Source organism: Megalobrama amblycephala, linkage group LG14 (assembly GCF_018812025.1).
Source record: "Megalobrama amblycephala isolate DHTTF-2021 linkage group LG14, ASM1881202v1, whole genome shotgun sequence".
NCBI classification, from domain to species: Eukaryota; Metazoa; Chordata; class Actinopteri; order Cypriniformes; family Xenocyprididae; genus Megalobrama; species Megalobrama amblycephala.
Genome location: NC_063057.1, coordinates 4,869,869 through 4,897,833, shown reverse-complemented (window position 1 = coordinate 4,897,833; position 27,965 = coordinate 4,869,869). Strand labels below are relative to the sequence as shown.

The window sequence follows — 27,965 nt, the reverse complement described above, 5'->3', positions numbered from 1 at the left end:
TAAGAATATTAATGTCTGTATTAATTTGAAATATCTGAAAATTCCTTAACCTGTAGCTGAAATTTAATTTATATACACTACCATTCATGTATGAGGCCAGTAAAACAATTTTTGTAAAGAATGCATTAAATTGATTAGTGACAGTCAATATATTTATAATATATTTCTGTTCTTTTGAACTTTCTATTCATCAAACAATTCTGAAAAAATATCCCACAAAAATGTTTTAATCAGCACAGCTGTTTTCAACATTGATAATAATAAGAAATGTTTCTTGAGCAGCAAATCAGCATATTAAAATGATTTCTGAAGGATCATGTGACACTGAAGACTGAAGTAATGATGCTGAAAATTCAATTTTGCAACACAGGAATAAATTACACTTTAAAATACTAGGGATCAAACAATATGAAAATTTTGACCGATACCGATAACTGATAATTCTTTATGTTTGAAAGCGGATAACCGATATATTGGCCAATAAATCTAAATCCAAATTTTTATATAATTTTTGATTACAAAAACAAAAGTCTAACAAAATTCAAACCAATTCAAAACCATAATGGATAACAGTGTACATCTGAAGTGTCTCAGCTGAAGGAAATAATCCATTATTTATCGGTTTTAATATATCGGCCACATTTTCTTATCAGGCCAATAATGATAACATCAAAAATGAACATATCGGCCGAAACTGATACGGTGGACGATATACGGTGCATCCCTATAAAATATATTAAAATATATTTTTAAATTGTCATAATATTTTTCTTGTTTTTTTTTTTTTTTTGCCTTGGTGAGCATAAAAGACATTTGTCAAAAACATTTTAAAAAATCTTACTTTTGAACAGAGACTTTTGAAGAGAATGCCTCTCTCTCTTGCCAACACAAACCTAAATGGAAACATCTCTGTATACTGAACTCAACTACACACGTGTGCAAGGGCAGAGACTCCATTTACAGGGCCTTCTTTGTCAATTTTCCCAATGCCAACATTTTCCTTTCCTCTAAATAAAACTCTGGATCACATGCGTAACCCTGTCATCTTCCGCCTCTCTGTACTGAGCTTTACATTGCATTAGCGGCCATATTATCAATGCTAGGAAAACTGTACTACATTTGAGCAACAGTGTGGCTTCAGGCAACGAGAGAAGCAACATTAAAATGAGTGGAACAAATGAAACGCCGGTAAACAGGTCCATGACAGGGCACTGTACAGAGGGAGAGAAAGAAAATAATCTTTTAGCAAAATTTTGAGGTTGTCTAGAGGAAAAACACACTAATTATACATCAAAACATAACATATAAACCTCAAAAAGAAATATGCACACTTGGACACAGGTGAAAATGGAGCATGTGCTTTGGAGAAAGTTCTACACTGCAGTCTAACCTAACACTTTTTAATGAATCTTATCTTCTCAGAGCTCGAACCCTGGAATATTATCAAAAATAGCAATTCATCCAGATCTTAAAATTAATAATTCATATACAAAACAGCTTCAGGCAATGTTCACAGGCTTGAAAGCACTTTGAAATTCTCAAGATATTGGCTGGAGCGTAAGCAAACATCAGAAAGTCTGGCTATAAAGATGTTCTAAACTTCTGCATAATGAAGCCTTTGAAACTTGCATCCAGTAAACACCTCTAAAAAATAAAATAAAATAAAAAATAAAGTCCTTTTCACTGTCAAATTAAGCCCTAGGGAAGGACACGTACGTTCTGACGTCCCAGAGCCATGACTTTGCAAAAGCAAACGTTGTTGAATGACCACCACTGCAAGGTCAAGCTAGAAAAACAAAAAGCAACCCAGACCTCATGAGCTTAAAATGACTTCTTATAAAACGCTCGCTCTTTCAACATTTCCTTTCTCAAAATAATATGAACCTACATTTCTAAACAATTACGTTCTGTGGTCACTTAACTGGAGAAATGAGGCCCGGCGGGCATTAAAGCAAACGTTATTCCAAAGTTCAATCGCACCTGACACTTAATAACATAAAACAAGACCCAATGGTAAAATTGGGTGCGATTTCGAGATGAATGCACACGGAAATCGATGTTGAAGAAATAAATCCATCACGCCGTTATGAGGAATTCTGGGTAGAAAACAGAAAAGCGGCTTATGTTACGGAGCCAGCGCGCGTTTATGAGCGGGCTGCGCAACACAGAAGCCTGGAGATGGTTACCGCGCCGCGTTTTCATCCAAGCCTTTTGGGCCCACTTTTTGATGTCATTTTTCTTTTTCTTTTCAATTGCGCTGACAGAATTGCACATAAGTGTGCCCACACTAACAGTCCAAGATGGGATAAAAAGCAGAAAAGGTTGAGTAAGGACAAAAATCGTTCTGTTTATCGCAACCACGACCTGTTTGACCGGCAGAGAACGGAGTGGAACGCCATCAAAGACTGCTTGAGCGTGTGTGTTTACTCCATCCCTCATCCCTCTCGAAGTCATCCTTTAATGTCAATTGTGTCTTTATATTGGCCGGATATCTCCTTCCTGGCGTTCAGGATATGTTCGTGAGCTCAGGACTAATAAAAGGCAGGAAATGTGGGTTCTTCGCAGGCTGTGGCCATTTCTCTAGCAGCAGGTGGAGGAGAGCTGGCAAGAGCCGCTGCGTGATAGCGGGGCTCATTTTCACAGTTCTGTCTGTGGCGAGCGCTAACTTTTCGAGCCTAATAGAATTTGGCTTCTGAGAACGTTTTGCGGCCAGGTGCACGATGGGGTGTCCCCGCGTCTCTTTCGTATCGTCCTGTGTGGAGCGGACGATTCCCTCCGGCCCTTGACTAATCTAGTTAATCATGCGGTCGGCCCTGAGGCCGGGCCAGCCAAAGCTAACTGGAAAGCACACAGAGACAGCAGACAGGCGGATCGTATGCACTCGTCGACAGGCCCAGAGAAGCAGACCTCCCTGTCTGTGCGGGATTGTGGCCTTCACCTGCCGGAGGAACCAACACCAACAGCCCAGCGCAGCAGAACAGCCTCCCGCAATAATGAGACAGAACCCAGAAATACGGCCTTCTACCTCTCCAGAATGAGTAACGGCGACTTAAATTACACAAACAGAGAAGAGGTGGAAGAGAGAGGAAAAACAGAGGGAGGAATGACAAAATACTATACATTACACAGACGGATACTATATGTTATATATATAATAGATGTTATATATTATAAATTAATAAAAATAAAATACTGTATGTTAATGTTTAATGATAATCATTTTAATATTGTGCGCAAAATAATTATGCCTATAACATATGACATATTTAAAGTTTTTTTTTAATATTATATAATATTATGTACATTTTTAAAATATTAAATATTTTGTAAAATATTTAAAAAAAATATATTAATAATATAATATTTTTAAATAGTATTTAATATAACAAAAATTATGACAAAAATTATGCCTATAAAATACAAAAATTTTTTTTTTTTTTAAATATTATTGAATATTAGTATTATGTAATGTTTTTAAATATTATTCATAAAAATATATATATATATATATATTGTGTGCAAAATAATTCTGCCTATAAAATATGACATATTTAAAGTTTTTTTTAATATTATATAATATTATGTACATTTTTATAATATTAAATATTTTTTAAATATTTAAAAAATATATATATATTAATAATATAATATTTTTAAATAGTATTTAATATAACAAAAATTATGACAAAAATTATGCCTATAAAATACAACAAATGTAATTTGTTTTTTATATTATTGAATATTAATATTATGTAATGTTTTTAAATATTATTCATAAAAATATAAATATTTTGAATAATATTTAATACAACAAACAAATAATGCCAAAAAAACAATAATGATAAATATAATGATACAATAATGATAATACAATAATGATAAAATAAATAGATTTAATATTGTAAGTAAAACATTTTTGCAAAAATAATTAAATTTATATATATATACACATATATACACATATATACATATATACACATATACACATATACACACACACACACAAACACAGAAAGAGAGAAAGGGAGAAGAGAAAGACAACAAGAAAAAAAGAAATACAGGTATGTAGACAAAAGAAGAGAAGAAAGAAAGATGAATGAACAGAAGAAGAACTGAGTGACAAAAATAATAAAAAAAGACATACAGGGAACAAGAGAAACCGAGAAAGCAAAAAGCAAAATACAGAAAAAAAACAGAATGAGTTAGAGAAGGACAGAAACAAAGAAAAAGACTTCAGGGAACGACACACATCACATTTATTGTCAGGCATTTGTAGACTAAATCAAGAGGGCCTGGAGCTCAGCAGCAAATGCGCAACACTGGGGAAAATTCATTTCAGAGTGACACGGATTCCTTTTCATTACACTGAACCCCTTCATCTGGGGGAGATATCAAATCGGCCCTGTTTGTTGTGTTCATGAGTTCCAGAGAATAAATCAAAAAAGCCAAAAAACAAAGAGGAGGAGGAGAAGGATGGGAGAGAGGGAGGGAGAGAGAGAGAGAAAGAGAGAGAAAATGACAGTTCTGTCAAGCGCTCCCGTAACATTCGGCTTGTTTTCTGGTGGAGTAACAAGAGCGGAAAAAATAAAACTGTTTGACAAGTCTCTGTTTCAGACCAAACTAAAAAGAGATGCAAATAATAACCACGATAAACAAGCCGAATGCCGAGATCCCAGCTGTAGTGGGACGGGTTTGTATTGACGGCGCGCTGGCAGAAGAGGCAAGCTTTTCAACACCACGCAGGAGAAAATGACTGATGTAGATTCTTTACGCTCCAATTAGAAGTTCTGCAAACGCTCTCCCTCATTCTTTTCCCACATCCTTTCTATCAGCAGAAGCTCTGGCGAGTCGTTCCTCTCTTCTTCTGAACGCCATCTCAGCAGACCTCACAGGTAAGCTGGCATGCATTAATAAGACAAGCTCTTCTGTTTGTAGTGCCTGCTTGACTTTCCCAGGTTTCCTCATTCCTTCTTTTGAACCTTTAATCAATTCAGGTCAGAACAATTTCTGTTTTTTCCATAGAAACTTTAGAAGCAAGTCCAAAGGGAGCGATGGAGGCAACAAGAGCAAATTGGGGTTAAGTGCATCGCCCAAGGGCACCACCACACCACAATCAACCACTGAATTATTTTTCCCCCGTCTAGCGGATACAGTTTTCCCCCTCCATCGGCCCCTCAAAAACACAAGTCCTAGATCCTTCGAACCATCCTTAAACTGATTTACAGAGCAGGCCCTGTTAAAGCAGCACACAGTTAGCGTGTTACAACCTAAAGAAGTTGATTTGCAGTACAAAGGAAGTGCAAGCAAGGAAAGTAGGCATACTGACCTTGAAGCCAGACTGGGATGTAGACAGCATTCCAGTGTAAAGAAACGAAGAGGAAGAAAGAGAGAAATAGAGGTGAAATACACACAGAGTGAGCTGGGTTAACATGGAAAGCTTGGTAAGACAAAAGAGTTACAAGTGCATGATCCTTCACATGTAGAATTCTGATGCACACATAGAGAAAGGAAAAATACATTAAAAAAAAAAAAGCACTTGACAATGTGGCATGCAATCTCACATGCTACTCCATTTGAAGAAAACATATAAAGGTCAGATAAAGTCAATGAAAACCAGATTCATCTTTAGTAAGGCTGTGAATTGATTCAAAATTGATTATATACAGGGCTTGACATGAACTTTTTTGCTCACCAGCCACTGTGGCTAGTGGTTTTCCATTGTTACTAGCATTTTCACTGGCCACAGTTTTGACATCAATACCATTGGGAAAAACTGCCATATAGATATTTTTAGTATTATCTCATTATTTGGCAGCAGGTATATTAGGCTGCTGTCACTTTAAGACCTGACGCACTGATCCATTATACTGTTACACATGCGCTTTTTTTCCTCAACTGTTTACGTTCACTTAAAATATAAGTTACTGTATTTACATGAATACTTGCCAAGACCAGCGTTTTGAAATTATTTTGTGTGTATTTGACTGTTTAAGCGCAATGAGCAGTGGAAAACATCTCAATTTAGTAATGAGAGGCGGCTTTATGCGTGCGCACTTTGGGTGTGAGGAGAAAATCTGCAGGAATGAGTAAAATTGTGTGCAATATGAGCAATTCCACACCAAAATTCAAACCCTATAAACCAACAATATTAATTCGGAGCAAATGAAACAAGTGAGTGAGTGAAGGCGGGTTTGTGTGTCAACTTGCTGTCAGAGAGATGAGAGAGTGAGAAAGAGCAGCTGGTATCGTGGTATCTAATCTGCGTAAAATGAGTATTGGAAGCATTTCAGATTTCAGTATCGATATGTATCGAACAATTAATATTTTGACAACATTACATTACATTTTAAAAGACTACAATTGAAAAATGTATACATTATAATAAAATAAAATAAAATAATATAATATAATATAATATATAACAATCTATCCATCCATTTACTGTATATAGATATTAATCATACTGTCATTTTTGTATTTTTATTTATTAATATATCATTAAATAATTTTATAACATTTATTACTAAATCTTTAGTAACATTTATTTTATAATGAAAGATACTATGGTGGGTGAAGTTCTAGACATTCTGAGAGCATGTTTAGATATTAAAATAAACACTTAAATAATTCTGTTGTGCCATTTTCCCCCACTTGTTTCACCTCTATTTTTTTTTCTACACGTCTCTTCAGACTCACCCTCCCATTTTAGCTCCCTCTCAAACAGTGAGCCTCACAATCCTCCATAATTAGGCAAATTTACTGCTGCCAAATTTATGAAATAAATACCCCAATGCCCCAATTCAACCTCTGCCATTTTTCTGTGACTTTGAAGGCATTTTTGAACAAGACCTGCCTCCGCACCACTGATCTGCAACAAGAGGAGCTTTGGCTTCTCCTTCTCTGAGTGAGAAGGGTAATCCTGACTCACTCTGAACAGAACGCACCGCTTCTACCTGCCATTCGCATCTTGATTAAAGACACAGGCGCTAACAAAAGAGGATCTGTCTGAATAACTCTCCGTCAAAACCACATCAAGAGTCAAACTCCAGAGTGCCGGAAGACTACGACACAGAAAGAACAATGGAAGGTTTTTGAGAACCGAACTCCCCGGTGTGTTTCGAAAACATAACCCGACTCTGAGCGGTAATTAGCTCGGAGCGCCACGGTTAGCGACTGGTGTTTATTTCAGAAATCTTCTCTCCGTTGACATGAGTGATGCATCGAGCCAAGCATATGGAGTTTGTTTTAGTCTAATCCTCTCCTAACGCAGATCTGTTAAGAAAGCGTGAGACATTCAGCGCAAGTCGGATTAATATTTATGAAACAACAGAAATCCAGAAATCCAGGCTCTGAGCAAATAAATGTCCCTGTCAGGCTAAAGCAGCACTGGTGCTTGTGAACGGTCACCGACCGCAGCTTTGAAAGGCCTGATGGAGGGTGAAAGGGAGTAGTACAAGACTGTCAATGCACAACATCAACATCCGTGACCTCCACGACTCTTTACCGCCGGGCCAGACTCTCCCTCCCATTCTTGTCTGTTTACACTCCAGCCCTATTTCAATTATTCATCAGCTTTATTTATTTATAAGAGCTGTGAAGATGTAAAAAGGTCTACATTTGCCTCTCATTAATTAGTCCAATTACACAGGCCGAAAAACAGAGGTTTACATCAGCACAAAGTGCAACATATCTAGAAAAACTCTCCGGGAGGAGCAGACATGCAGCTGAAGGTGTGCAATTCATAAAGCGATCATTTGTGGAGCTCTTTGTAGCTTATTCATTTTACTCTCCATGTCTACGGACACTAGGGGTGTAACAGTACATGTATTCATCCTGAACTGTACAGTACAGACATCACGAAGCGTTTCATACAGTCAGTCAACGAATGCAGTCAGTTACAGGCGATCCACACTCCAGTCCTGAAGGAGGCGTGCGCACAGTAATGCAACAGTGTTTGCTAACCGCCACAAAAGGAAAGGCACGCAGAAGAAGAACAGACAATCTAGATATGCATTTAATCTCTCAATCTGTGTTTGAACCACGGAAAAGACAGCTTGAGAACAATATCTCACGAAGCATTACATTTACCTCAGGGTAGAGGTCTGTGCGGGACTGGTTTTTTTTTGTCCTGCTCCCGCCTGCTGCCGCAAGGTTCTATTCCTCACGCACCCTCTCCCGCCTACAATTCACTCAGTGTTCACCTGCTATCCGCATATAGTGATTTTCTTCCCGACCCGACAGGTCCCGCTAAATTTAGATTGTTTCAACAATCTTGCATTTAAAGGTGCCCTAGAATTAAATATTGAATTTACCTCGGCATAGTTGAATAACAAGAGTTCAGTACATGAAATGACATACAGTGAGTCTCAAACTCCATTGTTTCCTCCTTCTTATATAAATCTCATTTGTTTAAAAGACCTCTGAAGAACAGGCCAATCTCAACATAACACCGACTGTTACGTAACATTCGGGGTGTACGCCCCCAATATTTGCATATGCCAGCCCATGATCGAGGCATTACACAAGGGCAGCCAGTATTAACATCTGGATCTGTGCAAAGCTGAATCATCAGACTAGGTAAGCAAGCAAGGACAATAGTGAAAAATGGCAGATGGAGGGATAATAACTGACATGATCCATGATAACATGATATTTTTAGTGATATTTGTAAATTGAATTTCTAAATGTTTCGTTAGCATGTTGCTAATGTACTGTTAAATGTGGTTAAAGTTACCATCGTTTCTTACTGTATTCACGGAGACAAGAGCCGTCACTATTTTCATTTTTAAAAACAGTTTGTATAATTCATAAACACAACTTCATTCTTTATAAATCTCTCCAACAGTGTAGCATTAGCCGTTAGCCATGGATCACAGCCTCAAATCCATTCAGAATCAAATGTAAACATCCAAATAAATACAATACTCACATAATCTGACGCATGCATACAGTATGCATGACGAACACTTTGTAAAGATCCATTTTGAGGGTTATATTAGCCGTGTGAACTTTGTTTATGCACTGTTTAAGGCAAGCGCGAGCTCCGTGGGTGGGGAGCGTGAGCATTTAAAGGGGCCGCAACCCTGAATCGGCGCATTTCTAATTATGCCCCAAAATAGGCAGTTAAAAAAATGTATTAAAAAAAAAAATCTATGGGGTATTTTGAGCTGAAACTTCACAGACACATTCAGGGGACACCTTAGACTTATATTACATCTTGTAAAAAAACGTTCGATGGCACCTTTAAATTTCCCCTAAAGAAAGAAAGTGATTGGGGATGATATAAATTGTTGCATAGCATATACAAGATTTTTATATGTTATTTGTCTTATGATGCTGTCAACACCCTAAAAAACCAAAAATACATATAAACGAAAACTGTTGGCTTACTAGCTATACTGCAGTGCAAAATGAAATCTTTTTTAACATCCACGCAAGAACAGAATGACGCTGACTGACGACCGTTTCAGAACGTCTCTCCTCCAAAATCCGATCACAAAGGTTCTCTGAATGTTCTCTGAAGATGCACTCGCGCAGACCTCTAATGCAAAGAACATATCTTGCCAGGTTTCTCAAGACAAGGACTGAGTGAACGCCACCACTGCAGAAAGTTTTGTTCGCTTCAAGTTCAAGCACAGATGCGCTGATGTCAAAGCACCTCGGGAGCGACCGGGTTATTGCCAAGCTGCAACCTCCCCCAGTTTCTCGTGAAGCCAATATGGAAGTTACTTAAACTGCGATCCATCGACTGGCAGCTAGGGACAGGCTGCAAAAGGGAGCAGAATCTCATTGACCATAATGTTAAAACAGCCAAGTTTACAGCAGAAAATAACATGTTTACACTCTGGTTCAAATTGTGTTTTGGTCTATACTGCTAATTTTGCCCTTCATGACAACTCTGAGGGGGGTGAATTTTTTTATAACTCATCCGTTTAAATTATATTAAGCCTTAAAGTTCTGCATAATTAAGGGCGTGGTCACTTGAGTGACAGGTGGATTGCCGCTGCTGTCTGTGAGCCGTCATGTCACCTCAGCAGCTCATTTCAGCCACTGAATTTGGCATCTCAGCCGTATTTGTGCCTTTTTTTCTGGAATATTTTTTACAATATATGGCTTGCTGCATACTCGAGACAGATGTCAGTCTGTGTACATGTGCTCGCATGCGGAACACACATTGTTGGATCGTCGTGGCATTGGCTAAAAGTTTTGTTCCTGAGATTTACTACAATGACAATACCAGGAGGATGTACAACTCGGACAGCACTGCTTGGATATAACTAAAACTGCTGCACTATTTTGAAAAATTATACTTATGTTGAGAGAACATTTGAGAGTTATACAGATATCTGGTACCTATATATGTACGTATAGAGTTTTACATTATAAACGATGCTCAGATTGCATCCTTTCTTGAAGAACGATGATGGAGAGCAAATCATTCCGAAGGTATAATGCAAACGATGGATAATATATAAAGATTTCATGGATTTAACGCTTTCATGAACAAAAAGTAGTTTTTTTATGTTTTGAAATGGACATTTTACCCAAGTGCAACGGATTGGATTCATCTACGCAATCTCTATTTCATTAAAGGTATGAAGTCCCAGTTGATTTTTTTTGTGTTATTTGCACACCCCACACAAATTAATTAGCCTACTGGTGTTAGAGCATCTATAATGTTATCTTAAAAAACACTGTAGATTGACAGTAAACCTTTAGTACTTTCTAATGATATTGTTATCTTTATTAATATTTTAGATAGTATCTAAGATAGATATGCTAGGCGGGCATGGTTTCAGCAACCAGTCGCATGGGCTCCAACTACGTCCTGCCTCTTTGCCCATTTTCAGTAATCCGGGAGTGATGTGCGGTGACGCGCAGCTAAGATGGCAGCAGCCTCATTTTCGCGTCAAAACTGCTGTTTAGAACTCTATGGGTGACGTCACGGACACTACGTCCATATTTTTTTTTACAGTCTATGGTTATTGCCTAAAGTACACTATAGTTACCGACCGCAATCCGCCTTTCATTCAAAATGTAACCCCGCGCAGCAAGAAATCGTATCGGGTCCGGCGGTTCCCGTGGGAAAGCAGCGGGAATGCAGACCTCTACCTCAGGGAAGTCATTTACTGTCCACAACATGTTAGTTCACTAGAGAAATGAACTCTAGAGGGGGGCATTTCACTAAATATATGCACTATACTAGCTTATATATTCATTATATTTACTTAACCTGTTAGTAATGTCTTAATTATTTAATATATGTTTAAATAAATTTGTCATGAAAATAAGTTGACAGTAACTGTGTAAATGATTATATTCCAAAAAATTGGAGTAATAATTTTAGAAGTTAATGCAAAGCCTGCCTTGTGTGAAATGTACTTTTTGAGTGATGATTATTATATCTAAAAATAAACAGCAACTGAACTTAATAGTTTGAGCTCTTTTGTTAATTGTAACATTTAATACTATAGTAATGTGCAAGAAAGGACGCCTTGTATATAGTTTACAGCAGTAGCTGAGATAGTTTTTTTTTTTTTTATCCTTAAGAAAATGTTAATTATAATTGAATTTATTTAAAGGGAGAGACAATTTTTTCAATAAACCACTGTTTAATAAAAAAAAAGAAGCAGTTTTATGTTTAGTTTTCTCCCCCCTGCTGTACCAAACCGTGACTTCAATACCGAGGTATGTACCGAACCGTCATGTTTGTGTATCGTTACACCCCTAATGGACACAGAACATACTTCAGGATCAGAGCAACGTGTTGGGGATTAGAACTAAATCTACACTCTGTGGATCTCAATGACAATGCCAACATCCCATAATGCTGTGGGATGAGTGCTGAAGTTGCCCTCCAAATCTCCTGCAACTCATTTCTGGTCTAATGCCAAAATAAACGGAGGATAAGAGATGACTGAGTGGGTGAGAATGAAAGCTAACAGAGAACACAAACAGAAAAGTGAGGAAGACGGGGAACGACACAGACACCCTCATCTTCATCCTCGTCCCACACAGATCTCTCAGTCTTAGCAGTTCTACAAATGCAAAAGGGCACATTGAGGGGGCAACACAATGACAAATGGGACGACCTATGGTCTCGTGGACTTCACGGACACAAACCAAGGCAACAAGACCACAAATTCACATGAAGTGCACTATTTTGGACAGGGGTGGCCGATGTTTTTCTCAGAATTGCGAGTTTATATTTCACAATTCTGACTTTATAACTCATAATTGCATGTTATAAAGAAAGTGAGATATGAACTCACAATTCCAAGAAAAAGCTTATATCACGCAATTCTGACTTTCTAACTCGCAATTCTGAGAAAAAAAAGTCAGAATTGTGAAATATAAAGTCAGATTTACCTTTTAGTGGCGGAAACAACAACAACAACAAAAAGGATTCATTGGCCAATGGAGAATAGAAAATAAATTGAGAAAGTTGCAAAAATTTAAGGTAAAATATTGAGCTAAACACAAGCTAAACCGAACATGCAACTGAAAGATCACATGCATAACAACAAACATGGTAAAACACACACAAATTGAGTAAGAGGGTGACAATTAGAGAATCCAATAATTTGGGGTTTTATCCCAAAATCTTCTTTTGCAGACATCTGGGGACATCTTCAATATGTAAAACATTCATAAATTAATTAAACCACGTTTAAATTATACAGGGTTTGGGTTAGACAGTAGTAACTATACATAAAATCTAGGATATGTCTTCATTAAGAATAAACTTGTGTGTTTGTGTACCTCTCCAGCTCGTTGATCTTGCGATCCTTGTCGTTCTTCTCATTCTCCATCTCTCTGAGGATTTCCAGGAGCCGGTCCACCTCGATCTGTGCCTTCCCAGCATCCTCCTTGTAACGCGCCACCTCCTGCTCGAGTGTGGCAATGCGCTCCGATAGTCCTGCATTTACCTGAGCCTCAACCGCAACTGAATGAGCCTGTTCGGACCAAAGGTAGAGTTTCAGGAGGCAACCATAGAAAAGTCGAGATTTTTTTTTATTTATTTATTTAAAATAATATGTAAATAAATTCAAATAATAATACCTTCATAAATTAAATTCATAAATTAAGATGATAACAAATAAAATAATAGAATAGAATTGAATTGAATTGAATTAAATTAAATTAAATTTTAAATTAAATTAAATTACATTAAATTAAATTAAAAGTGAAAGTCGAAAAAGTGAGTTTCAGGGAGCAAACAAAGTTTGGATTTTTTATTTGAAATAATATTAATCAATAATAATAATAATAAATATTAAATATTAAATATCAAATATAATATAATATAATATAATATAATATAATATAATATAATATAATACAATACATTTGCTGTGGAAAAACTGTTTGGAAATATTTGATACTTTATCATTTAACCACATTGGATTTGGAGTAAATAGGCCTCACACCCAAAAACAGTCAAACCAGTTCAAAAGTGTCCTCCACTGTATCTTTCCACAAGCTCTGGGTTTGGCATGGGTCTGTGCTGTGAATGGACAAGAAGTCTAGTGGCTCCCCTGACTTCAACTCTCCATAGTTGAGTAGAGACAAGCTGGCAGCGGTCAAGCATGGCCTAAACACTGTCATGGGTACTGTGACACCCCATGTGTCTGCAAGTTGTTTTGAGGTCTCAGACACCCAACTCACACCTGGAGGCTCTGTGTAAGGTCCCCCATGACATCACAACAGGATACAGCCTCATTACAGTGTGTGTGTGCGGACACATGGAAACACAATCATGCTGAAGTCATCAAAATAATTAGTGACATTATGGCCGTCTAAAGTGCCGGGTCAAGGGCCTCATCTAATGAAAAGTAAATCAATTCATTTCCCCGGACAATTAAAGGAGTCAGCCGTAATGCTTCTTTCATAAAAGTCCTCTAAAAGGACACAGGTGTCTTCCTGCTTCAAAAAAACTGTGAAAACACAAACACAGTGCAGGCTTTACGAGGTGAGGACACAGGAGCACTGTGTCATTTACGCCATGACTACATGTATGTAAGTGCGTGTGTGTACGTACCAAGTACCAAAGATTTCTTGAAGCTATCCAGAATATAGCTACAAAACAACCAGGCAAAAAAACAAACAAAAAAAACAACAAAACAAAGTAAATCCTTACTGTGTTGTGCTGGTAAAAAAGTGTCTGGCCTCTGAGGTCTCTTTAGACTGGCACTAGGTGAAAGAGGACTGTTCTGGTTTATTGAGGATAATATTTGAAGGTGACGTTTAGGCCCCGCTAATTAGCTTTATTAAAGTCTCAGCCTGAGGTTGAGTAGGTTTCCACTCTGACCGCCAAGAGCTTGTCATGTGTGGAAGGACCGGTTGCTGCACACAAATGTGTGTGTAAAAGGGTAAGTCTGGCAAAGAAATGAAAGTTTGTATACGAAAACACGATACAGACATGTAATGTGCAATTAGCATCAAGAATGTGTCAGAAAGGGGGCGGAGCAAAATAATCTGAGAGTACAAGGCATGTTCCATGAATAGGGTCTGCAACTATTAAATGATGTAAATGATGTAATTATTTATTTTCTTTTTCAACAAAAAGTCAGTGAAAGGAGGTGGTTTTCATCAGAAAATGGTAACAAAAATATATAACTAAAAAATTAAATATAATTTGAGCTGTTTATTTTCTATAAATTTTTTCTGTAAATGGAGGTTTACAATTTTTCCAACCCAGTTACTAAAATTTGGGGTATAAATGCAGTTTAAAAAGTAACCATGACTGTTATTTTCTAGAAACTAAATTTAATATATATATATATATATATATATATATATATAAAATTTAAATTATTATATATATATATATATATATATATATATATATATATATATATATATATATATATATATATATATATATATAATTTAAATTTAATATATATATATAAAAATACAAAATAAAATAAAAATGCTGACATCTAGTGATAAATAATTTTATAATGGTATAAAATGAATTAAAACAATATTTTACCATGGTATATCATCCAAATAGCATGTTATTACCATGGTAAATGCCCAACAACATGGATTTACCATGGTACTGCATCTAAATGCATGGTGAAATGGTAAAATATATATAAAAAAATGATATCTAGTGATAAATAATTTTATAACGGTATAAAATAAATAAAATAAAAATTAAAATAATACTTTACCATGGTATAGCATCCAAATAACATGTTATTACCATGGTAAATGTCCAACAACATGGTTTCAATAGGGTACTACATCCAAATAACATGGTATTATACCATGGTAAATGCCCAACAACATGGTTTTACCATGGTACTGCATCAAAATGCATGGTAAAATATATAAAAAAATAAAAAAAATACTATTAACAGCTAGTTTGGGATCTATTGCTGTGCAGTGATTGAAAGATTTATATTTTCCATAAATGGAAGGAAAAAATGTATAATTTTCTTCTTAAAGTAAATGGGAATGGTAAAGTTTGACAAACGCAGTCAGCACCAAAAAAAAGTGTGTAAAAATGAGAAAATAGATTATTTTCTTGTAGATTATGTTAAAACATTGCCTTTGCTGCATGATTTTAATTTGTTAAATAGACTTTTGTTTTCAGATATATCTAAAAATGAGAGGAATATAGATTTTTTTAAAAAACGTTTCTACGTTTTATACAAGGCTAATTTAATTTATGTGAGATAACAGATGATATAATTGCAAAAACATGATATTTTAGGCTCTAATGCTGAAGTCCAAATCAAAGTACATGTATTCTTGGAACGTGCCACATTATTGTTGATCTGATCACACGAGAAACGCATGTGTTCAGGACCACTAACAAACTCGTTCACAATACGGACATGTGCGTCCTTTTGAAAAACAGACGAAAAAATAAGTCACAGCGAGACAGACAGGCTGGGTAGGAAATAACTAGCATTTGTATAGTTATTAGTGGGCTGTAAGGGATGCTGTGTCTGTTTGTAAGCTCCATGCAGCATGTTGGTATTGGAACGTCAGAGCGGTCAATCCATACGGCACCATCTTACAGAGGAACAGCCAGTGTCCCAGCGCTAAACAGGGGATTGTGGGAAATGCGGTTTAATAATGTTGTTTAATAATGTGTTTGTGCCTGTGCCTGTTTGACTGATCAAAATAACAGAGCGGCTGTGTGAAAACAGCACACATTTGCAGTGGTTTTTATGCATTTATGCTGACTTTCTTGACCTATAAATGTTCTTGCAAGAAAACATCTTGGTGTTGAATGATATAAATGTGCATGTGTGCGCAGCAGGGGATATAAAAGAGTTTTGATGTGCTTCCATATGAAGTAGTTGAGGAAGTGCACTGGGGGACTCTTGGCCGGTTTGTGTAATGTAGACTGTTGGATGTCTTGGTGGCATGTCTGTTCTCATTTCGTGAGCCTCGCTGACACCTTAATCCATGTACACTCCTGGCGGTCACGCGGGGACAGTCGAGTCCTCCGCCCCCTTTCTGTCTCATCCAATCAAAGCAGACGCCCACCGAGCTGTCAGCGGGTTTTCACTTGCACTGCTTTTATAAGAGACCCTGTGTGAACACAGACACACACCCGCTGCCAGAGATTTCATTACTTTTGGAACGAACGATGGGACCCAGATCTTCTCATTGAGCCACGCGAAGAGCTCTGAATGTGCGTACGAAGGTGATCGGTTCATACGAGAGCTCACCGTCACCGTCCAGAACTAAATGTACTTGCACAGATTTCACTGCAGTCTGAAAAACTAACAACCACAATTGCCTACATGCACAGAAGCACACAGACTATGAACATTAAAACTTATGCATATTTAAAGGAATAATTTAACTCAAAATTCAAGCTGTCATCATTTACTCAGTCATGTTGTTCCAAACATTTATGACTTTCTTTCGTAAAACTCAAAAAGGAGACATTTTGAAGAGTGTTCACGCTGCTCTTTTCCAACAAATTTTAGTCTACATTCTGTCAAGCTCCAAAACTAAACAATAAAAGCACCATAAAAGTGGTCCATATGACTCATGCACTGTATGTCAAGACTTCTAAAATGTAAAGGACAGACTGACTGAAAAAGTTATTCATTGAAAATCGAACACTCTTCTATGGAAGCTCGTTTCCGCCATGAAATAAAAAAATAAATAAAAAAAAGGTAATTGCAAAATGACTTTTTTCTCAGAATTGAGGAGATATAAACTCACAATTGCGAGTTATAAAGTCAGAATTGCGTGATATAAACTCGTAAACTGCGTGTTATAATGTCCAAATGTGAGGATTATAATGTCCAATCGGACATTTCTAATCACACAATTCAGACTTTAAAACCCGCATTTCTGACTTTTTCCAAGAACTGCGAGATATAAACTCACAATTTTGAAAAAAAAGTCATTTTGACTTAAGATGCAATTGCGAGTTTATATCACGCAGTTCTGACTTTATAATATGCAATTTTGAGTTTATAGTTGCGTCCAAAATGACGCACTATACACTATGCACTTATACACTATGTACTTGTGCACTATGCACTCATCCATGTAGTGCGTGAATTGTTTAAGGTTATTTTGTCATTTAACAACAGAGTCCGATCCTCCCTTCCCCTCCACTACGTAATTAAAGCTGCAACAGTCGAGTGCACAAAGTGTCCAACATTCCACACTTCGTTTTTTCCGTTAATTTAGTGCATCATCTGGGTATTTAAAGTGCACTTTTTCTTATTGGAATTTTCTGTGTGAACGCACTACTCACACTATTTATACTTAAAAACGTCACAGAATAGTGCATAAGTACGCGAATTGGGACGCACCTTATATCTCGCAATTCTGAGAAAAAAGTCAGAATTTTGAGTTATAAAGTCAGAACTGTGTGATAAAAACTCGCAATTGAAAGAAAAAATTGACTTTATAATACACAATTCTGACTTAACTCCCGATTCTGACTTTGTAACTCTCGCAATTCTGACTTTAAAACTTTTAATTGCACAGTTAACTCTCACAATTGCGAGAAAAAGTCAGAATTGTGAAATAAAAAGTCGCAATTACCTTTTTTTTATATTTTTATTTAGTGGCGTAAATAAGCTTCCATACTCTTCCTCTTGATAGCTCTCAAATCTCATTCAAGCATTATCATACACATATTTGGAGCACCAGGATGTCAATTACACCAAGCGCTAACAGAGTTTGATATTTTGCTTGAGGAGGTAAAAAACACTACTACTACTACTACTACTAATGGTGGTGGTAATAATTATCATCAACATCAAATGCTCAAAAATTGTTAATTGTATTTTTCCAAGAGGAACTAAAAAAAATCTTCCTGGTTTGGAACAACAAGATAGCAAGCAAATGGTGACAAATGTTCATTTTTTGAGTTGAACAACCCCTTTAATAAAACTATACTAATGCTAAAAAGGATTGCGGACTTAAATGTAGCATTTGTAAAGGCACGTGCACACCATGCTGACACAGCTCAATGCGACACATATCAGCTTACGAACACGGCACTAAATCCAAGCTCCGCTGCGGAGCAACGTCAAACCACACAAGACCATCACTCTCAAGCTTTAGATAAGAAAAGATCTCATGCAAGCAAATCTCAGAACACTCAGAGACTCCGCCAGCTCCCTAACATATCCTCTCTATCTCACATACACACAAAACTAAACTTGAGATAAGCCTCGAGCTCATGCAAGCAAAGCTCCACTCACACATTTATTAGTTACACACACACAGAGAGACACTGGCACTGCTAAGGGAGGCTTTTCACACCAAGATGCACTTACAAGATTGAAGGGATGGCCTGACATGAGCTCAGAGCGCTTTCAGAAAGAAAGAAAGAAAGAAAGAAAAACACAGAGAGGTTGGGGAAGAAACAGAATTGGGTGATACACAGAGAGTGATGATGAAATATTTTTTAGGAAAAACGTGAGAAATCTCTGATCTGGTTACAAAAACAGGAGGAGGAGAAGTTGACAAAGAGACAAGATCAGGAGAGAATTAGAGGGGATGAAAACACATTGGCGATGAGGAGACAGACATGGCTGGAGTAAAAGTGGTGTCAAAACATCACTTACGGTGGTTTGTAAATACTGTAAATAAGAGACACTGACAAACCACTATCATGGGCTGCAAATGTGTAAATGAACACAGTGCTGAACTTCACTCTGAAACACATAGCGCTGTTTCAAAATCAAGAGAGCTGTCTAGCTAGGCAACATTTTAGGTATCAAAATGATGATACTTCACCTCCAATTGCTAATTTGCTAACTTTCAATGTGTACATGTTCTATAAATAAGCTAATTTCAATCATTACTTTAAAGCATTGATAGAAAAACACTTCTCTCTAAATAAAACTAGACTAATTCACACAATATGTGTAAGTTCTGTGCATATTAGCTTAGCAAAACGCTAACAATCAACTTTGAATGTTTATCGAGTGTCTTTTCATACTTGTATTTGAGTGACTGTTATCATAATTGCTCTGCTGAAGTGTTTAAAATCAGTCAAGTACAATATTCTGATTCATTCAGGATGCTGCCGTTGAAGACGGCGGCCTTTGTTGACTGTAGATAGCGAGGCTGCTAACTAGGGTCTGAAACAGAGCTAATCTCTTCCCTCTAGCACTCGACAGAGAAAAACCTCACAGGTAAAGTGCACTTGAGCAAACATTCAGCTCAATGTCATTGTTTTAAGTGTTGTCAGAGTAGCGCTAACGGAGTGCCAGTCACCGTAATGGCTTGTTACGCGCTCCTGGCTGCTTAGCTGACGAGACCTGCTGTATTTGCTAGCTGTGATGCTTCAATTCCCTCCAAGTGTCTGGCTCACCTTCTTGAGCTGACTCTCAAGTTTGGTGCATTCCTCTTTCTTCTGCTCAAGAGCGATTTCAAGACTCTTCAGCTTGGAGTCCTTCTTCAGTCCAGAGGAGGCCAGGGATGAGGCGTGCTCCTTCAGGTCCAACAGAGAGGCCTGAGGGCAAGGGAAAGGGAAAGGAAGGTTAAATCAGAGAGCACTTATTGAACAATCTACCTCTGAATGGAGACGATCAGGTTTGGGGGAAGAAAAAGCTAATGAGAAGCAGGAGGAGACTTTGCTAACATCATGCCACAGTCCCTGATTGCACTGAAACAACCTGAGCACAAACACATGTAAATATGTGGATCAGAACCAAAGCCAGACATTTCAAGCCAATTTCAACAGCAGGAAGCACGAAGAGCCAAGACAAATTGCCATGTGACAGTTTTTTTATTTTTTTTTTTCTAAACGCACATTTGTGTACAAACACGCAATCAAAAGGATTTAGTTCAACCAGATCACATTGGATCAAATAAACTGGACCTGATTTCGGAAACATTAATAAAAAAAAATAAAAAATAAAAAAAATAAAAACATTATATATATATACAGTACAGTCCAAAAGTTTGGAACCACTAAGATTTTTAATGTTTTTAAAAGAAGCTTCGTCTGCTCACCAAGGCTACATTTATTTAATTAAAAATACAGTAAAAAACAGTAATATTGTGAAATATTATTACAATTTAAAATAACTGTGTACTATTTAAATATATTTGACAAAGTAATTTATTCCTGTGATGCAAAGCTGAATTTTCAGCATCGTTACTCCAGTCTTCAGTGTCACATGATCCTTCAGAAATCATTCTAATATGCTGATTTGCTGCTCAATAAACATTTATGATTATTTTCAATGTTGAAAACAGTTGTGTACTTTTTTTTCAGGATTCCTTGATGAATAGAAAGTTCAAAAGAACAGCATTTATCTGAAATACAAAGCTTCTGTAGCATTATACACTACCGTTCAAAAGTTTGAGGTCAGTAAGAATTTTTATTTTTATTTTTTTGAAAAGAAATGAAAGAAATGAATACTTTTATTCAGCAAGGATGCATTAAATCAATCAAAAGTGGCAGTAAAGACATTTATAATGTTACAAAAGATTAGATTTCAGATAAACACTGTTCTTTTGAACTTTCTATTCATCAAATAATCCTGAAAAAAAAAATTGTACACAAATATTTTGTACAATTGTACACATTAAATGTTTCTTGAGCAGCAGATCAGCATATTAGAATGATTTCTGAAGGATCATGTGAAATTATGTGAATTTTGTGAAATATATTCAAATAGAAAACAGATATTTTAAATTGTAATAATATTTCACAATATTACTGTGAAATATTATTACAATTACTCTCTCTCTCTCTCTCTCTATATATATATATATATATATATATATATATATATATATATATATATATATATATATATATATATATATATATATATATATATATATATATATATATATATATATATATACACATACATACGCACACACTTTTTTTTATTTTAATAAAAAACTAAAAGATTTTCAAATCACATGAGCCAATATTTTATTCACAATAGAACATAGATAACATAAATGTTTAAACTGAGAAATTTTACAATTTTATGCACAAAATGAGCTCATTTCAAAACTGATGCCTGCTACAGGTCTCAAAATAGTTGGGACGGGGGCATGTTTACCATGGTGTAGCATCTCCTCCTCTTTTCAAAACAGTTTGAAGAAGTCTGGGCATTGAGGTTATGCATTTCTGGAGTTTTGGTGTTGGAATTTGGTCCGATTCTTGCCTGATATAGGTTTCCAGCTGCTGAAGAGTTCATGGTCGCCTTTGACGTACTTTTCGTTTAACGATGCGCCAAATGTTCTCTATAGGTGAAAGATCTGGACTGCAGGCTGGCTTCCTTTTGCATGATTGAGATTTAGTTGGCATCTGCAGATGGCACACCAGATTGTTTACACCAACAGTGGTTTCTGGAAGTATTCCTGGGCCCATTTAGTAATGTCACTGACACAATCATGCCAATGAGTGAGTCGCCTGAGCGCCCGAAGATCAAAGGCATCCAATAAAGGTCTTCGGCCTTGTCCCTTATGCACAGAGATTTCTCCAGTTTCTCTGATTCTTTTGATGATGTTATGCACTGTAGATGATGAGATTTGCAAAGCCTTTGCCCATCTTTACTTTTGAGAGACTCTGCCTCTCTAAGACATCCCTTTTATAGCTAATCATGTTACAGACCTGATATCAATTAACTTAATTAGTTGCTAGATGTTCTCCCAGCTGAATCTTTTCAAAATTTCTTGCTTTTTCAGCCATTTGTTGCCCCCTGCCAACTTTTTTGAGACCTGTAGCAGGCATCAAATTTGAAATCAGCTCATTTAGTGAATAAAAGTGTAAAATGTCTCCCTTTAAACATTTGTTATGTTATCCATGTTCTACTGTGAATAAAATATTGGCTCATGTAAATTGAAAGTCTTTTAGTTTCATTTTATTACAATTTTTACTCACCCTCATAGCATTTCAAAGTTGTATCATTGTTTTTCTTCAGTGTAATGGTGTAAAAAATGTAGATTGAAGCTTTGCAGCTTATATATGGCTCATATGTTTCATACGGTATATTCTGCATCTGCTGAGGTCATACATTAGTTCTGGATGAGAAATTTCATTAGAGCAATTGGCATTGTCTGATTCATGAACCAGTGTTAATTTTGACAGCAAATTTTGATTTAGTTTTAGTCATAGTCTTTTGACTAAAATGCCATTTAGTTTTAGTCATATTTTAGTCATCGGAAATTGTTTAAGTTTTAGTCTAATTTTAGTCGACTAAATATCATAAGATTTTAGATTTTCAGATTCTACTGTAGATTTAGTCGACTAAAATCTAATTTAGTTCAATTTAAATGCATTAAGCATTTCTCTAACAATACACAGATCCAATACTGATATAGGTACATCTGATATTCCCCATACTGTTTATGTTCACCCAACTGTACTTTGCTCGCCAAAGCGGACGGTTTTTGACCGTTCAAGTGCAAAAACACGCAAAAGAGCAAAATTCAGTACTTTTCAGGGATTGACACACTTATCATTGAGGTACTATTATAGTTTTCGTTTAAAAATTTTATTTATTAGATTTGATTTTTAGTTTTTCTGCTTTCATTATAATTTTAGTTAAAAGTTTTAGTAATTTTTTGTGTTTATCTTTTAGTTTTTGCTTTTAAATGTCTATAAGTTTTTATTTCTGTTTATTTTAATACGTCAGGTTAAGCTAAAGCTTAGAAACTATGAAATAAAATAAGTTTACATTTTTATATATTTATTTTTTATTTCAGTTAATGTTTATTTCAAGTAATGAAGATTTCTTAGGTTTTAGGTTTAGTTAACTATAATAACCCTTATACTTGTAAAATATATTGAATAATGTGTCAAATAATGTTCTTAGTCTTTCCTTCCTGTGACAGAAGATACAGTAGTTTACTATGAATTAAATAGAAATTAAATTAAATACAGTTTATTGTTAAAACAAAATAATAATGACCAGGGGAAAAAAAAAAAAATTATAAACCATACCGAAATACACCGTGACTCTTATTCTGAAATGTCTGCAGTCTGCACTGTAACAGGCTTCTCATTTCAAATATGCGCATCTTCCACACAGGACAGCAGTTCTGACTGGATATCTTCCCAAATCGTCACTCTCTTTCATTTTCGTCTCGTTTTTATTCGTTGATGAAAATTAAGAGTAGATTTTAGTCATAGTTTTAGTCATTCAAAACGCATTTTTATTTAGTCATCGTCTCATTTTCGTCCGTGAAAAAATGTCGTTGACGAAAATTATTCGTCAACGAAATTAACACTGTCATGAACGAGTCATTATTTTGAGTCAAATATTTTCATTGAATCTCTTGATCAAGTTCACAAAACTAGTCTAAATGATTTGTTCATGAATGAGATCCAGTTTTCAAGTTCAGCTCACTGACTCACTTACTGGAGAGTAAGATTATCAGTAAATAACTTCATTTTCAGTCTGTTTCTTACCCAAAGCAATCATAGGGATTCAGAAGGGCTGTATAATGCTATAAGTTATACGGACCGCTTTACGATACTTTTATGGTGCTTTCATATTGCTTTTTTGAAGGAGGAAAGCTCCAACCTTGGATGAACTGCTCCTTTAACGGCACACAGGGTTTTATGAGAAATAATGTGATAAAATATGAACGATTTTGTGTAACAGTAGAGGTTACATCTCAATAGTAATATCACAAATATTGAGTGCTATTATGTACAGGGCTCTGCACATATGCAGTACATCAGCTCTCTGTTTTTTTAAGCCGAGTCTCAGGCACGCTGTTAAAACTGCAGCCCTCCATCCATGAGACCTTTCCTGCAGTTTCCGCTTTCAGTCGAAGAGCCCCACAATTTCACACTCGACTGGAGTCCGCGGACCAAAATACACACTTAATGTTCATACTGCCGCCCCGCGTTCTCTCGCGTTGGTAAAGAAAACAGGAGAGGGGAATGATGGGATGTGCTGGACTCCACACTTTATGATTAGAGTGCGGGAGGGGAGGCCGAAAGAGCTCAGAGCGAAGCGGTCACTGCTCAGGAACAACACAATGCAAGAAAAAAAAAAAAAAAAAAGAGAGGGATATAACAGGATGCTGAGCGATGGGAGGCTGCCGCATGCAGCTCGGGACAGCAGTCGTGATCCAAGGACACTGACGCTCCGGGCGTGGGCTGGATCTCATGAAATCTCTCAAGATTTCTGGGGCGCATTTCACCCCAAAATCAAAAGAAATTAACATAAAATTATATATTTACAATCAAATTAAGCCCACTTTTACGACCAGTAAGGTGTTTTACCATAAAGCACGTTTAAAAAAAAAATTTAAAAACATATTATAAATGATATGCATCATTTTATTTCTGCAAACTATAATTTTGATTTTGGTGTGAAACGTGACTTGATTTCATGAGAATTTCTATGAACATTTGGAATCAAAGACAAATGGAAAGGGAAAGGGAAAGATGCCGATGAGAGGAAGAAGCGACGGGGGTGAGACAGGAAGTGGTTTAGTGGTGGGGATGTGCATCGCCCATGTTCTAGAGGCAGACAGCGGAGAGGAATGTGGAGATCACAGCAAACAAGAATAACCTGAATAATAAAACAGCCACAGACACAGAGCTGTGGGAAAGCTGGTGTACGTGTACACAGCGAACACCATCATTAGAGGGATAGTTCGACCAAAATTTAACATTCGGTCATCACTTACTCACCCATGTCGTTCCAGAGCCGTATGACTGTTTTTCTTCCATGGAACACATGGAGAATTTTTGAATAATGTACTGGTCACTCTTTCCATGCAATTACAAGAACTGAAGCTTTCATGATTCAAAAAGGACAAATATAAGCACAATAAAAGTTATAAAGTAGTCTGTGTGACCTGTACGCTACACTCTAAAAAATGCTGGGTTAAAAACAACCCAAGTTGGGTTGAAAATGGACAAACCCAGCAATTGGGTTGTTTTAACTCAGCGGTAGGGTTAAATGTTTGCCCAACCTGCTGGGTAGTTTTATTTAACCCAACTATTGTTTAAAAATTACTGTATTGCTTAATTAAAATTAACTTAAAGTATGTTGGAAATTAACATTTATTAATGTTCAATGAATAATTATTAAACAAACATTTATTAAATTGCTTATTAATAAATTTATATTAATAAACTATTAAACTATTAAATTTATATTAATAAAATATTAAAGCTTATTAATAAACATTCACCTTTTGTCTATTATTGTTGCCTCTAATTGCATCTGGTTTTTAATTTCCAAACTATTTTGGGTTCATTTTAAGCTAGCCATATAGCAATTTTTAAACAATAATTGGTTTAAATAAAACTACCCAGCAGGTTGGGCAAACATTTAACCCAACCGCTGGGTTAAAACAACCCCATCGCTGGGTTTGTCCATTTTCAACCCAACTTGGGTTGTTTTTAACCCAGCATTTCTTAGAGTGTATATTCCAAATCTTCAGAAGCCATATGAAGTCAAAATTGAAGTCATTATTCCAATTCTAGTGAGCATTTATCAATTTTAACTGGATACTTGAGTCAGTGATTTGAATTTTGCATTAATTCAGACCAGTTTTGTGAAATTGTTTTCAGTTTAAATGAAATGAAAAATAAAAAATAAAATAAAAATAATCACTAAAAAGTAAAAAAAGACAAGACACAATTTTGAGCAAATGTGCTTTAAAATCATGCAAAACATAATGAAATGAACCAATATTATGGTGCATTTATGTCCTTTATGAATTTTCAGAAAGCTTCAGAGGCCAATACCATTTTTTTTTTTTTTTTTTTTTAATTTTCCTTTTGTGATCCACGAAAGGAAATAATGTTGTACAAGTTTGGAACGACATAAGAATGAGTAAATGATTACCAAACTTTCGTTTTTTTATACTGATGTAAAGGCCATTGGATAGACACTAGCCAAAATACAAGAAAGTGCAAAAGGAATGAAGAAAGAGAAAAAGGATAGAAGGCAAAAAAAAAAAAAAAAAAACTTGAACAACAGAGCAGAGTTGAAGACAGAAAGAGAAATGAGCAGTTGCTCTCTGGGAGGGGCCTTTCCCTCACATTTAGAATCCTTCATTTATCTTCTTGTTGTACACACACACACACACACACACACACACACACACACACACACACACACACACACACACACACACGCTGTGGGTCCAGCATGTCTGTTCTCATTGCTACAGCTCCTCTGGGGTTGTGTGGATGGTCTGTGGAATCAGTCTGTCTCTATCAAGCCTGACTGAGCACCTTATCCAATAGCACAATCTAAAGGAAGTTGCTTCTAATGCTGTCTGGGATCTGGGATCGACCTCTGTAATCCGCACCTGACACGTTATGGAGAATTACTGCATTATGAATGCGAAACCACCATCTGAACTCATAGCATTATAAATGCAAAATTGCACAAGATGTCAATTGAACGATCACCTCTGAGCTGTTTGTGGGTAATGTTTGCTTGTAAAGAACAAAAACTTGTAACATTTCTTGCTTTTACAAACGCAAAATTTAATTTACGCATTGTTCTGAATATAAGACAATCGGTGCATCCGAAATCACGTACTTAGTAGATACTACATTTGAATTTGAACTTACTTCGCCACAGTTAAAAAAGTATGTTCTATATAGTATGAATGTGGGTAGTATGAATGAAATCCGGACTTACTACATCTGCCATGTTGTTATTATCATGTGACCTACCAGCGTCGCTGCACTTCCATTCATAAATCCTCTGCCGTGGCCTCATGGGATAGTAAAGTGTCCATTAAATGCGCACTCCACAATCTCGCCGGAAGCAGTAGGTCATCCGGGGACTTTTTGCCTACTGTTTTTCAACTACTATGTATTCGGACATACTACTCTGTTGGTGTTTTTTTGCATACTATATAGTAGAGAAGTATTCAATTCCGGACACACCAAATGTTTTTTCTTCATTTTTGAAAAATGGGTTAGTCTTATTTTCAGGTTCTAGACTTTTACATATCAATAATACATCCGTAACAGTAGGTGGCGCCAAATACGTGTAAAACGAGTGTGCCAAGAAATACGGTCACAGTGTAATGTTAGAAGATCGCGAATGCAAAAAGATTAAAAACGCTAACAGTCAAAGAAAAGCTTACCGTCTTAGATCCGAGTGACTGTTATGTTAGCGTCATTTCGCGATACAAAGAATTTGGAGCGATTCTGATATTTTCTGACGTATCGTGATTCTCTCCCGAATCGATTCCGAGCTTCGTTTTTAACAGTAGATCGCACTACGTGCTTTAGAAACACCTGTACTCTGCTTGCTTTCAGTTCCTTTACACACACACCGCTTAAACCTAAAATAATCATTCATAAAGTTTGAAAAGGTTGAAGCGAATTACAATGGTGTTTAAAGTGGGTTGTGTTTACATTAATCTTGCATCATAAAAGCATTCTGAGTGGAGGTGCAAGTATATTTAACCACTTGCATGACTCAGGCGAATGCACAGTCACTCTTCAGCACTCTTTTTTGTGAGCATTTGAGTGTGTGTTTAAAAACTAGCCT

General features: G+C 36.2%; 1 protein-coding gene across 11 annotated transcripts in view; it reads right to left on the bottom strand.

Moving 5' to 3' along the window:
- erc1b (ELKS/RAB6-interacting/CAST family member 1b) overlaps positions 1 to 27,965 on the bottom strand; it is a 236,800-nt gene that overhangs the window by 140,489 nt on the left and 68,346 nt on the right. For 4 of the 11 annotated variants that reach the window (XM_048155759.1, XM_048155760.1, XM_048155768.1 and 1 more), the window contains 4 exons: positions 19,823 to 19,963; positions 18,780 to 18,815; positions 12,763 to 12,956; positions 5,327 to 5,338 (listed from right to left, as the gene is read on the bottom strand). In XM_048155759.1, coding sequence (XP_048011716.1) covers positions 5,327 to 5,338; positions 12,763 to 12,956; positions 18,780 to 18,815; positions 19,823 to 19,963 — 383 coding nt within the window. The remainder of the gene's footprint in view (positions 1 to 5,326; positions 5,339 to 12,762; positions 12,957 to 18,779; positions 18,816 to 19,822; positions 19,964 to 27,965) is intronic. The other 7 variants (XM_048155762.1, XM_048155763.1, XM_048155766.1 and 4 more) reach the window with 3 other exon arrangements.